The sequence below is a fragment of the Neoarius graeffei genome, chromosome 5, assembly GCF_027579695.1.
Source record: "Neoarius graeffei isolate fNeoGra1 chromosome 5, fNeoGra1.pri, whole genome shotgun sequence".
In the NCBI taxonomy this organism is placed as follows: domain Eukaryota; kingdom Metazoa; phylum Chordata; class Actinopteri; order Siluriformes; family Ariidae; genus Neoarius; species Neoarius graeffei.
Window position 1 is genome coordinate 42055842 of NC_083573.1, and position 15000 is coordinate 42070841.

At 43.5% G+C, this 15000-nt stretch overlaps 1 protein-coding gene across 1 annotated transcript in view; it reads right to left on the reverse strand.

The window, feature by feature from the left end:
• The window catches only part of mrpl13 (mitochondrial ribosomal protein L13), a 77284-nt gene that overhangs the window by 48964 nt on the left and 13320 nt on the right, over positions 1-15000 (reverse strand). The window contains exons 3-4 of the mRNA XM_060920527.1: positions 1547-1640; positions 1276-1336 (exon numbers count right to left, since the gene is read on the reverse strand). Of these exons, the coding sequence (XP_060776510.1) occupies positions 1276-1336; positions 1547-1640 (155 nt within the window). The remainder of the gene's footprint in view (positions 1-1275; positions 1337-1546; positions 1641-15000) is intronic.

Sequence of the window (15000 nt, forward strand, 5' to 3'; positions counted from 1 at the left end):
AAAAACAAGGGACAGAAAGAAAGAACAGAACAAGAAAGGACAGAACAAGAAAGGACAGAAACAAACAAAAACAAAGAAAGAAAGAAAGAAAGAAAGAAAGAAAGAAAGAACAAGAAATAAATATATAAATAAAGAAAGAACGAGAATGGAAAGAACAGAAAGAAAGGACAGAACAAGAAAGGACAGAAAGAAAGAATAGAACGAAAGAAAGAAAGGACAAAAAGAAAGAAAGAAAGAAAGAAAGAAAGAAAGAAAGAAAGAGAATGGAAAGAACAGAAAAAGGACAGAACAAGAAAGAAAGAAAGAAAGAAAGAAAGAAAGAAAGAAAGAAAGAAAGAAAGAAAGAGAATGGAAAGAACAGAAAAAGGACAGAACAAGAAAGGACAGAAAGAAAGAATAGAACGAAAGAAAGAAAGGACAAAAACAAACAAAAACAAAGAAAGAAAGAACAAAAACACAAACAAAAACAAAGGACAGAAAGAAAGAAAAGAAAGAAAGAAAGAAAGAAAGAAAGAAAGAAAGAAAGAAAGGACAGACAGAAACAAACAAAAACAAGGGACAGAAAGAAAGAACAGAACAAGAAAGAAAGAAAGAACAAAGAAAGGACAGACAGAAACACAAACAAACAAACGGACAGAAAGAAAGGACAGAACAAGAACAGAACAAAAGAAAGAATGAAAGGACAAAAAGGACAGACAGAAACACAAACAAACAAAAAAGGATAGAAAGGAAGGACAGAAAGAAAGACAAAGAAAGGACAGACAGAAACACAAACAAAAACAAAGGACAGACAGACAGACAGACAGACAGACAGACAGACAGGAAGGCTGGGCTGGGGAATGAAGAGAGACGCTTTCCCTAACAGGTGGTGTTTTCTTTTAAAACAAACAAACCTGAATCGTCTTTTACTGCCAACGGTTCGCGCAGATCTCAGAGTCGGTGGCAGCGGTACGACGGTACGATGTTGAGAACATCAGGGGAAAGCAAAGGGGGAGAGAATCCTGCTCCATATTCAGAGGGTGTAAAAATACCTGGGCTCATTTCAGGCAGATAAACTAAGCTCAAGTGAAGGTGATTAAAGGCTGCCTCGAAGGCACTAGCCAATTAAAATTAGAAAAAAAAATAATCAAGAGGAGCAGCTTGGTGTCAATCCCGGATCTCCAGGGGGGTGAAAAAATATGGAAATCAGGACCACAGTGCCCTCCTCAGGTGTCTTGGGGGGGGGCAACACACTCAAACGTCCAAAAGGTCATGGTTTAGGAGCGGGACACTCACCGCCGTGGGGTCTTTCTGGTGCATCTGGGCCGCTGTGAGCTGCTTGAAGCCACCTGGGTATCTAGAAGAGGAAACACGAGACTCCAGGCATTAATGAAGGCCGATCGAACTCCAACATGCAAGCGAGGGAAATAACTCGGTGCTTTAATTACAGGCTTAGACATGTAAGCGCTACCCAGAGGAGTGCTTGATTAAAAAGGAGGCCTACGAAGAGCACATTCGTCTTCGATGCGTGTGCTGTTGAGGTGTGTTAGTGGAGTACAGCGTTTACCCCGTGTGTGACGAGTAGACCTTTTGTTCCCATTTATTCCCAGAGAACGCGATGTGTCTGGTGTTCATGACCACCACGTGATCGCCAATATCACCTGAAAAAGAAGAATGTAGCAGAAACAAAACGGCTTATTTATTCAGTCAGTCACTGTTCTCTCAAAGGCTCACATCTACAGAAAGACCTCTTACTCCAAACAAGCACTTCTTCAGCGCTGCCCGGTTTGCATATTTGTACATCATTAATTAAACATCTGGCATCTCTCGTCAAAAAAGGCAAGTGGCAGCTCTACGAGTGTGTATCATCTGAATCAAATATTCATTTCAGGTTAAAGGAACAGTCCACCGTACTTCCATAATGAAATATGCTCTTATCTGAATTGAGACGAGCTGCTCCGTACCTCTCCGAGCTTTGCGCGACCTCCCAGTCAGTCAGACGCAGTCAGACGCGCTGTCACTCCTGTTAGCAATGTAGCTAGGCTCAGCATGGCCAACGGTATTTTTTGGGGCTGTAGTTAGATGCGACCAAACTCTTCCGCGTTTTTCCTGTTTACATAGGTTTATATGACCAGTGACATGAAACAAGTTCAGTTACACAAATTGAAACGTAGCGATGTTCTATGCTATGGAAAGTCCGCACTATAATGACAGGCGTACTAACACCTTCTGTGCGCTTCGACACCTTCACTCGGAGTTGTACCATTATTTTTTAGACAGGGCGGACGGACCAGGGCATTCGCCCGCCTGGCCGTGCACGATGAGGAGCGCTCTCGGCCGGCTTGGGAGGCAGACGGCAGCCCCTCCTGGAACTGCGGTTTTACCATGGGCCTCATGCGGAAAAATGACAAAGTCCCAGTTTTACCATGGGGCTCAAGTTGTACCATTTTTTTTTTTTTTTAGACAGGGCGGACGGACCAGGGCATTCGCCCGCCTGGCCGTGCCCAAAGAGGAGTGAAGGTATCAATGCGCTGCTGAAGCGTGCAGAAGGTGTTAGTACGCCTGTCATTATAGTGCGGACTTTCCATAGCATAGAAAATCGCCACGTTTCAATTTGTGTAACTGAACTTGTTTCATGTCACTGGTCATATAAACCTATGTAAACAGGAAAAACGTGGAAGAGTTTGGTCGCATCTAACTACAGCCCCAAAAAATACCATTGGCCATACTGAGTCTAGCTACATTGCTAACAGGAGTGACAGCGCGTCTGACTGCGTCTGACTGACTGGGAGGTCGCGCAAAGCTCGGAGAGGTACGGAGCAGCTCGTCTCAATTCAGATAAGAGCATATTTCATTATGGAAGTACGGTGGACTGCTCCTTTAAAGTCAGTGCTCTCTGTGTCACAATGTCCACTAGATAAATCATAACGGATTACTGCACATTTTCTTGTATTACAAACATTATCAAAAAAAAATTGAAATAAATAAAAGGAGGACAATATCTCTGACCCATGATCAGATTTGCAACTCTGGGATGTTCTAACTTTCAGTGACTTCTTAAACCTATTCGGCACGGTGGTGTAGTGGTTAGCGCTGTCGCCTCACAGCAAGAAGGTCTGGGTTCGAGCCCCGTGGCCGGCGAGGGCCTTTCTGTGTGGAGTTTGCATGTTCTCCCCGTGTCCGCGTGGGTTTCCTCCGGGTGCTCCGGTTTCCCCCACAGTCCAAAGACATGCAGGTTGGGTTAAGGGTTGTTTTACAATCAGGGTCCGCAAGCTAAAAATCACATTTAACACTTATTATCTTCAATATCAAAAGGCTTGACTAAATAAACTTGGTTGTTTATTGTAGCCCTGTGATAGCTCTATTTACCATGCAAAAAAAATGTGGTGATAACGTTATTTTTGGTGAATGTATGGCAATATGTGTCATATTTAGCAAAATTACTCGTGTCATTTAGAAAAAGTGCTTTTTTGACCACAGGTAGCTCCAAAAGGGATGCACTTACATCATTCTTTATACCGTAAAACACATATTTGGTTCCATATCATTGGAAACATGGTTAAGTTTTAATGTTGAATGCCAGTAAGTTTTCAGACTATTTTGATCAAATTAGTATGTCTCATCTCATCATCTCTAGCCGCTTTATCCTGTTCTACAGGGTCGCAGGCAAGCTGGAGCCTATCCCAGCTGACTATGGGCCAAAGGCGGGGTACACCCTGGACAAGTCGCCAGGTCATCACAGGGCTGACACATACAGTGCGTTCACATGCACAGAGAAAATCGAATTTCTGCCGTTGCTCGACTGAAATCGAAGCTCTAAATGGCATGGAAACACCTTAGCTCGGCTGAAATCGAACCAAACTGGGTTTCTCGTAATTGAGCTACGCGACCTAGATTATGCGATTGTAGCCGAGCTACTTAGTGCATGTAACCCTATCGAGCTACTTACTTCAGCACTGCCCCTTCTGGAAGTGACGAGTGACGAGACCACAAGCGGGAAACACAACAGCCTCGGTCGGCATGACAACAGTAGTAGTAGCGAGCAGCAGAAGAGGTCAGGAGGAACAACATCTCTCGATGTTGCTGTCCTCGTCGTCGTTCTTCTTGTGAACACGGAACTGATATCTCTCTTGAATAACTCTTCATGACAACAACCGGAAATGTACCAACAAGATGGGGCGTGTAGCGCCACCTGTGGCTCGGGTGCACAATGTACCTCACACAATAGCTCGATTTCCTTGTGTGCATGTAGGATTGGATTTCTCTGGCACCCTTGCTGGGACCCTTAGCTCGATTACCGACAGTAGCTCGATTTGGATGTGCATGTAAACGCACTGATAGACAGACAACCATTCACACTCGTGGCCAATTTAGAGTCACCAGTTAACCTAACCTGCATGTCTTTGGACTGTGGGGGAAACCGGAGCACCCGGAGGAAACCCACGCGGACACGGGGAGAACATGCAAACTCCGCACAGAAAGGCCCTCGCCGGCCATGGGGCTCGAACCCGGACCTTCTTGCTGTGAGGCGACAGCGCTAACCACTACACCACCGTGCCGCCCCAAATTAGTATGCAATTGTGTCAAAAAAAAGTCCTCTCCGAGACAGCTAATTTTTCAATATAAAATAACATAACATATCTAAAATGATTATTTTCATCCTAAAATGTGGTCAAGATATTGGGACATAAATATTAGAGACAACTAACACAAAGCTTACAGCCTTATATTTAAAAGCACTATGGAAGTAGTGGATTCTGAATTGTCAAAAAAAAAAAAAGTCCTCTCCGAGAATCACTTCATTTGTTTCTCCCAGCCCTGCTTAAAGCTACACTTAATCTTCTTTATCTTATAGCAGATTACACAAAACTGCCATACACACACGTCAAAAAATTACCTGAAATCTGTTCTTTAACTTGTCCTTCACTTAATAACTGGTACAAGAACCAGTTTGAATTTTGGACCCCTGTGACACAAACTTTGTACCCTGATTGTAAAACAACCCTTAACGTGGGGCGGCCTTGGGCTGATGTGCCCTTGAGCAAGGTACCGAACCCCTGACTGCTCCCCGGGCGCTGTGGTATAGCTGCCCACTGCTCTGGGTGTGTGTACGCGCGCGCGTGTGTGTGTGTTCACTGCTTCGGATGGGTTAAATGCAGAGGGTGAATTTCACTGTGCTTGAGTGTGTATGTGACAAAGTCTTCTTCTTCTCTTAAAACTATTTAAGTCAGGTGTCCATTTTCACAGATGTTCTGAACTTTTTTTTAAGATTCTATTTTCATGCCAGTAACAGAAACTAAACTAAATAAAACATGAATACAGGGAGTGCAGAATTATTAGGCAAGTTGTATTTTTGAGGATTAGTTTTATTATTGAAAAACAACTATGTTCTTGATGAACCCAAAAGACTCATAAATATCAAAGCTGAGTATTTTTGGAAGTTGGAGTAGGGCTTTCTTAGTTTTAGCTATCTTAGGAGGATATCTGTGTGTGCAGGTGACTATAACTGTGCATAATTAGGCAACTTAACAAAAAACAAACATATACCCATTTCACTCATTTATTTTCACCAGGGAAACCAATATAACAACTCAACATTCACTAATATACATTGCTGGCATTCAAAAAAAAAAAAAAAAAATCAGTGACTAATATAGCCGCCTTTCTTTACAAGGACACTCAAAAGCCTGCCATCCATGGATTCGGTCAGTGTTTTGATCTGTTTGCGATCAACATTGCATGCAGCAGCAACCACAGCCTCCCAGACACTGTTCAGAGATGTGTACTGTTTCCCCTCCTTGTAGATCTCACATTTGATGAGGGACCACAGGTTTTCTACGGGGTTCAGATCAGGTGAACAAGGAGGCCACGTCATTAATCTTTCTTCCTTTAGACCCTTTCTGGCCAGCCATGCTGTGGAGTACTTGGATGCCATGAAAAATGACAGATGAAAATCATGTTTTTCTTGAAGGATGCTGACTTCTTCCTGTACCACTGCTTGAAGAAGGTGTCTTCCAAAAACTGACAATAGGACTGGGAGTTGAGCTTGACGCCATCCTCAACCCGAAAAGGTCCCACAAGCTCATCTTTGATGATACCAGCCCATACCAGTACCCCACCTCCACCTTGCTGGCGTCTGAGTCGGACTGGAGCTCTCTGCCCTTTGCTGATCCAGCCACGAGCCCATCCATCTGGCCCATCAAGACTCACTCTCATTTCATCTGTCCATAAGACCTTAGAAAAATCAGTCTTGTGATACTTCTTGGCCCAGTCTTGACGTTTCATCTTGTGTGTCTTGTTCAGTGGTGGTCGTTTTTCAGCCTTTGTTACCTTGGCCGTGTCCCTGAGTATTGCACACCTTGTGCTTTTTGACACTCCAGTGATGTTGCAGCTCTGAAATATGGCAAAACTGGTGGCGAGTGGCATCTTGGCAGCTTCACGCTTGACTTTCCTCAGTTCACGGGCAGTTAGTTTGCGCCTTTTTTTTTCTCAACGCGCTTCTTGCGACCCTGTTGACTATTTTGAATGAAGCGCTTGATTGTTCGATGGTCACGCTTCAAAACCTGGGCAATTTTAAGAGTGCTCCATCCCTTTGCAATATATGTCACTATTTTTGACTTTTCCGAGTCCGTCAAATCCCTCTTCTGACCCATTTTGCCAAAGGAAAGGAAGTTGCCTAATAATTTTGCACACCTGATATAGGGTGTTGATGTCATTAGACCACACCCCTTTTCATTACAGAGATGCACATCACCTGGTATGCTTAATTGGTAGGAGGCTTTCAAGCCTATGCAGCTTGGAGTAGGCCAACATGCATAGAGAGGGTAATGTGGTCAACATACTCATTTGCCTAATAATTCTGCACTCCCTGTAGTTATTTGAAGAAAAAAGAACAACTTTATTTCTCACATGTACACTTAGGCCAAGTTTACATTAGACCGTATCTGTCTCGTTTTCTTCGCGGATGCACTGTCCGTTTACATTAAAACGCCTGGAAACGCCGGGAAACGGGAATCCGCCAGCGTCCACGTATTCAATCCAGATCGTGTCAGCTCCGGTGCTGTGTAAACATTGAGAATACGCGGATACGCTGTGCTGAGCTCTAGCTGGCGTCGTCATTGGACAACGTCACTGTGACATCCACCTTCCTGATTTGCTGGCGTTGGTCATGTGACGCGACTGCTGAAAAACGGCGCGGACTTCCGCCTTGTATCACCTTTCATTAAAGAGTATAAAAGTATGAAAATACTGCAAATACTGATGCAAATACTGCCCATTGTGTAGTTATGATTGTCTTTAGGCTTGCCATCCTTCCACTTGCAAGTGGTAAGTGATATGCACTGGGATCACACACACAGCGGCTCAGTCCCGAATCACTGCTCGTGCGCTTCACTCGCGCGCTCTGTGAGCTGCGCAGGGCCGGAGTGCGCACCCTCCAGAGGGCACTCGCTGTTCAGGGCGGAGTGATTTGGAGCGCAGGATGCCTGCGGAGCCGAGCGTATCCGTGTATTGGTGTTGCTGTGTGCACGCGAATCGTTTTAAAAACGTTAATCTGATGATCCGCTGATACGGTCTAATGTAAACCCCACTTTAAGCAGAGTGAAATTCCTCTCTACATTTAACCCATCTGAAGCAGTGAGCACACACACACACAGAGCAGCGGGCAGCTATGCTACAGCGCCCAGGGAGCAGTTTGAGTTTAGATGCTCTGCTCAAGGGCACTTCAGCCCAAGGTCCAGTGGTTGCGTTAGACTTTTTCATTGTTCGTCATTTTGACGGACAGGGTCGTAAAAATTCCGTCATTGTCCGTTATTATCTGTCATTTTATTTTAACTTTTAAATGACAATGTATATAGGCTATAAATGCTATATATTTAATAACTTGTGTTTTCATGGACTCATTTTCATTTAAAAATTAATTCACAGAACAAGCTTGTATTATTTAATCATTTATTTATGTATTTATGATGCAAAAAGATGAACAGAGATTCTGACGTTCGGTCACTTGTGAACCCATTTTCCCTCCGCTAAAAACATTGCGGCTGTTGTGCCTTAACGGGCATATGAACAATGTTATTTTACAACGTAGCAAGACAATTGCAGTTAAAATATGAACTACAACTACAACGATTTAAGTGACGATCTAATATGACCTGTTTGCGTGAGCTCAAACCTTCCTTCTGGCCCGCATGGATTTAAATTGGGAGCTCGCTTGTGCATAATCAAAGTCGTCAATGGAGACTGCTGCCGAGGCAACTGTCATTAAATTTTGCGTCTTTGCCTCGGACAGACGACTTCTCATTGACGTTTTAATTTTATTCTGAAGGCTGAACCCGCGCTCTGCTGCGACACTGGAGACTGGAATAACCAGCGCCACTTCAGCCAAAGTTCTGAAGTCGGGAAACATTTCTCCCAGGGAAGTGATCAGAAGCCGGCAACAGCCTCTGAAAGTTGGATTTCCCGACCCTGCTAGTACTCTCTTCATAGGGAGGAAATCCTGCAGCATGCGGTCTTTCTGCACCAGTGGTGCAGCTGCACCCCGCGTCTCGGCTCGGCGGAGCCTGGAACCCGACACGGAAGGTCTTAAATAAAACGAAGTTGTTTAAATGTTAGTTTGTCTACCCGTGCTCTCATTAAAATGATAGTTTAGCAGATATTCGAGCAGTGATGTTCCTAAGCTTGCTGGGGAAGAATACAATAAATCGACATTTGTTTCATTTTAAAAACAAGAAAACAACTAGCCTAAATGAGCGCTATTGTACAGGCAGGGAAACGACACAAACAACCCAATGCATCTCTTTTTTTAATAGCAAAAATGGCGCGTCTTCTGCAGAGAAGGGAAACATTAATCCATCTCACTGTGCTAGTGGTAGAAAAGTCCTAGAGCAGTCAGGAGCGCGATGGGGGGAACAGCCTTGCGCAGTGGCTACACTGTATACATGAGCAGCCTATGCGCTGAACATCAAGACGCCGCAACGTCGGCTCAGACTGAAAGTGACGGCAGTGAAGACTATGTATACTGTATGTAAGAAAACTCTGCCGCAACTTGCCAATCATTTCAATTGTGTGTTTCATTATGTTTTATTATTGTTATTATTAGGCTGTTATTGGTAATGGTAACGGTAAACATCCGTCAAAATGACCGACGGCCTTCAGATTTTTCCGTCATAGCTAAAAAAAAATCCGTCAACGACGGACAATTGTCGGTTAACGCGACCTATGCCAAGGTCACTCCATGTAAAGCCAGGATCTCACAGGGCTGCAACAGCTTGCGACCATCATTCGCGAGAGAGTTGCAAAAGTGTCTTGAAACATTCGTGGGGTTTCTCAATTTCCTCGCATGAGTCGCAAAGTGTCGCTCCTTCGTCGCTGAAATTTTGAACATGTTCAAAAAATTCGTGCGACAAAATTTCTCTCAAAATAGCCGCAAATGCGTCGCTGGTGTCGCAAAGCCGTCACGAACCCTTCTCAAGTCAGTTTCTGTGAGACAGGAAGTGCGAGTGTATGGGTAGTATCTCACTGGGCTGCGACAGCCTGCGACTAGTTGGAAACACAACAATTGCGGTAAAATATGCGAATATCAATTCAGTGTGATTCCAAGTGAAAATTGTCGCTAATTCGCATATTTTATCGCAATTGTTGTGTCTCCAACTAGTCGCAGCCCAGTGAGATACTACCCTTAACCTAACCTGCATGTCTTTGGACTGTGGGGGAAACCGGAGCACCCAGAGGAAACCCACGCGGACACGGGGAGAACATGCAAACTCCACACAGAAAGGCCCCCGTCGACTACTGGGCTCGAACCCAGAACCTTCTTGCTGTGAGGCGACAGCGCTAACCACTACACCACCGTGCCATCGTTTCAAAATTAAAAAAAAAAAAAAAAAAAAGCTGCTTTTATTTTTTATTAAAATCAAAAAATTTTTTTTGCAATTTTTTTGTGATTAATAAAAAGAATAAAAGCAACTTTTCTGGATTTTGAAACGACAAATCAAATAGGGCAGCACGGTGGTGTAGTGGTTAGCACTCTAATATTAACACACACACACACACACAATATATATATTGTACCAGGGCTTTGAACCGGTTCAAGGAACGAAAACGAAAACCGGGAACTTTTTCTATTTCACATGGAACAGAAACGAAACCAGAAACTTTATTATTTTTTATGCTCCGGAACAGAAACGCTTATTAAAAATAATGGTAACTGGTTAATACCGGTTTTTATTTCGTTCCTCAAAGTTTCCGTAGCCTACAAATAAAAAAAGTCATTCTTCTCCTGCGCAAGTTTCTATGACCCGCTGGGGTTCACTTCCTGTGTGACGGTCGCTGACTGAATGGAGAGAGCGGGAGGGTGGACTACTATCACGTCTCCACATCTTAAATAAGAGGTAAATATTGCAGTCTATCGTTATTCAAAAACATCAATTTCAAACACGATATCAATATATTTGTCCACGTTAATGAGAGGCTCGCGAACATTAAATGACGTTAACCTCTGTTAGCCCATCAATGCAACGCGACTGTCATAGTTAACTCGCAATTAATCGCAATTTAATCGCACATTTTTGTCACATGAAAAACCATTGTAATTCTCTTATCAGCATAAAAAAGTGAATGGGCTTAAGCATAACACGTCTTGACACAGCCACTGCAAAGCGAAACCTAAGCCGAGCACCGGTGCTAGCAAAAGAACCATGAGTGAAGTGATCTACTGCTTGAGTTAGTCTACAACTCACAGTGATGGTAGGCTTGACATGCTTGATTATAATATAAAGTACACTATGATATTAACTTTAAGTTGTTCGTTGATAAATATTGCATTGAATCTGATCTTTACTGTTTCAGCTCACTTAACACATTTTGTACTTTTACACTTTCTGCCTGTTGATGCGTCGCACTGTCCAATCAGAGGTGGCCAAATTTGCATATTACAGGAAGGATTTCTGGGATAGCATTGAGTTTACAGTTCAGAGGGATCTGGCTTCTTTAGACGCTGTCTTCTTAAAACTGAATAAATATTTAAAAAGAGCCAAATGAGCCAGTCTTTTGAACGGCTCTTTTCAAAGAACGGATCACAAAGATGCAGATCCCATCAAAGAGCCATAAATCCCATCTCTACTAGCGCGCCCTGCCCGCGCTGGTTCTTTGGGGGGGAGGAAGGAGGGCAGAGGACTCTGGCTGTGCGGCGCATTACAGTCTAGCTGCTATCGGCTTTCTGTTCCAAGTTCCTGGCAGTTTCAAAAGCTTATGAAAAACCTACATCATGTCACAGAGCGTTAATCTCGCGATAAAAAAATTATCGCCGTTAAAATTGAGTCAAGTTAACGCGTTAATAACGCAACATTTTTGACAGCACTAAAAAATACTTTTTTTTAAATAACCAACAACAATTATTATTTACCCACATGTATAAAATAACGGAGTTGTTTTAAAGTATAATAGTCCAAGAACTAAAATATTCCTTTCATTAAAAATGAAATGTTAATAACAAATAGGCCTTTTCTTAATAAACCTTTATGAACATTTCTACTACCTTCATCTGCTTCTCTTTTCTTTAGCTTTCAGCAATGTGTAAAAAGAGAGCTCCGATTTCTTGTTAACTCGATTTGTATAAATCAGTCACACAACAGCTCTTTCCCATTTTAGATCCATTTTTTGTCCGCCCCGCCCATGGCATTAGAGCTGTGTTACGTCCGCCTACAGTGAAGTCACCCGTATTCCTGTTACTGTACGTTATTGTAATGGGGCAGCACGGTGGTGTAGTGGTTAGCACTGTCGCCTCACAGTAAGAAGGTTCTGGGTTCGAGTTCAGCAGCTGATGAGGGCCTCTCTGTGTGAAATTCTCCCCGTGTCTGCGTGGGTTTCCTCCGGGTGCTCGGGATTCTCCCACAGTGAGGTTAACTGGCCACTTCAAATTGTCCATAGATGTGAAAGGTTGTTTCCCCAAGCCCAGAAACGGGAGGGTTGCAGCAGGAAGAGCATCTGGCATAAAACTATGCTCCAATTAATATGACCTGTAGATCAATGGGATCCAAATGGACCCTGACCTTGCAACAGTGCTGGACAAGGAGAAAGATGATGTACGTTATTGTAGCATTATTAAAACACTCGGAGATTACGCAGCCTTATAATAATCGCAATCCTTTTTCGAAATCGAATCCATTTCATTGATTTGAATCGTCAAACTTGACTACGATTCGTCGTCATATGATGTACTGCAACATGCCGAGAAAATAACGTACCTGAAATTACGTAGCGGTGAATTGTGGAAAAGCGGAAGGCCTTTCCACAAGGACAAATTAGAAACGTGTCCGGAATACGCCATATTTAGACTCTGACGGATATTTGTGGAGACATAATCTGGATATTTCTGCGCAGGACAATCCTCTTCTCTCCATGTTCAGAACACGCTTACAAAATCGCACCTAAAGCTAAATAAGGGTCATAGAAATATTGGCTGCCATTGACCAGAGGTGGACAGTAACGAAGTACGTTTACTTGAGTACTGTACTTAAGTACACTTTGAGTATCTGTACTTTACTTGAGTATTATTTTTGTTGGAAACTTATGACTTTAACTTCACTACATTTGAAAGACAAATATCGTACTTTTCACTCCACTACATTTCCATCAAGGTCCTCGTTACTCGTTACTATGAAGCAGCTTTGAAAGTGGATGTTTTTTCTTTTCTTTTCTAAAACGTGATTGGTTTTTTCGCAGGTGACACTGAGACAGCCGATCAGTAATCACTAGGGTCACGTCACATCCACAGACTGCATAAAATCAAGATCAGTGATTTCTCAGCAGCATTATTGAACACGATCAGCTGATGGCAGAATGGAAGGAGGCGGTTCTTCTGGGGAGCGCACGCACCCATAGCCCATGAACCCATGTTTCAGTTTTCTGAAAGGATTAAAGATTCATTTCATTTTAAATGTTTGCTTTGTTTGCCTAAAACGAACCACATCACGGCCTACAAAAACTCGCCGTCCAACCTGCAGAAGCATATTGAGGGATATAAGCGTTTTATTCCAAGAGAAAGCTTGCAGTGAAGTTGTCTGTGCTTTTAGAGCTAGCGATAACATTGCAATAGCTATGCAGTCTGGTTAGTCACATGACTTTCTATGGATTTACCCTCCAAATTGCCATCGCCTTGTTCACGGCTAACGTTAACACATAGCTAGTAAATTTGGACACTCTTAGTTCGCATGTAAAAACGGAGTTACGCTAACATGAATAACGTTAACTTATCTGAAGTCCTTTCAGAAATATGTTTTAGCATAATCTTGCCAAATAAACAAAACGTAGAAATTTCTTTTCTAGTAGCGTTAGCTACCCAATATGATTTCGAGTTTGAAAAGCGACTGCTAGCATGTCAGGTGGCGTTTCACTGACTAGCTAGCTTAACGTTAAACCACCATGATGGCGCAGCATGTGTTCATTTTGAGAATTCACAAAATAATCCAGTGGGTCGCTTCAGAGGCATGAGGTATTAGAAGCATTGTGGCAATAATACAACAATGTGTTGACGGAAAACGTACTTCAGTACTTTAACTTAAGTAAAAATCTGACTGGACAACTTTCACTTGTATTGGAGTAACATTTGAGCAGTGGGATCTGTACTTTGACTTAAGTAATGAAGTTGGGTACTCTGTCCACCCCTGCCATTGACCGAATGATTTACAGCCAGCAACAACTGCAGGTTTCAGAAATACGGGAGGGAATAGAAATGCAAGTTGCTTTGAAATTTTGTATCTGCACCCACCATACAAGTCCCTGGGAATGAAGGGTTACGACAAACAATTGTGGGTCGCCGTTTAATCAGCCCTACTGGATGAGGTGACAAACAGAAAAGCATGACGCTGGATTGTAAGGTTATAAGCCAATCAGAATGGAGAATTCAGCTGCACTGTGGTCCATCGTTTCTCTTCAGGTTCGATTTACAGAAATGGTGAAAATGAAAAATGAAGCCATTTACCACTCTACCACCTTGTGTGTGTGTTCTGTTTTCTTTGTTTTGTTTTCTTGACCTATGTAAAAATGACATCGATGTTAAGAAAGGCGCTATATAAAGGTAACATCTCATATCATCTCCAGCCGCTTTATCCTGTTCTATAGGGTCGCAGGCAAGCTGGAGCCTATCCCAGCTGACTACGGGCGAAAGGCGGGGTACACCCTGGACAAGTCGCCAGGTCATCACAGGGCTGACACATAGGTGGGGTTTACATTAGACCGTATCAGCGGATCATCAGATTAACGTTTTTAAAACAATTAGCATGCACACAGCAACGCCAATACACGGATACGCTCGGCTCCACAGGCATCCTGCGCTCCAAATCACTCCGCCCTGAACAGCAAGTGCCCTCTGGAGGGTGCGCACTCCGGCCCTGCGCAGCTCACAGAGCGCGCGAGTGAAGCGCACGAGCAGTGATTCGGGACTGAGCCGCTGTGTGTGTGATCTCAGCGCATATCACTTACCACTTGCAAGTGGAAGGATGGCAAGCCTAAAGACAATCATAACTACACAATGGGCAGTATTTGCATCAGTATTTGCAGTATTTTCATACTTTTATACTCTTTAATGAAAGGTGATACAAGGCGGAAGTCCACGCCATTTTTCAGCAGTCGCGTCACATGACCAACGCCAGCAAATCAGGAAGGTGGATGTCACAGTGACGTTGTCCAATGACGACGCCAGCTAGAGCTCAGCACAGCGTATCCGCGTATTCTCAATGTTTACACAGCACCGGACCAGATACGATCTGGATTGAATACGTGGACCCTGGCGGATTCCCGTTTCCCGATGTTTTAATGTAAACGGACAGTGCATCCGCAAAGAAAACGAGACAGATACGGTCTAATGTAAACTTGGCCATAGACACAGACAACCATTCACACTCACATTCACACCTACGGTCAATTTAGAGCCACCAGTTAACCTAACCTGCATGTCTTTGGACTGTGGGGGAAACCGGAGCACCCGGAGGAAACCCACGCGGACACGGGGAGAACATGCAA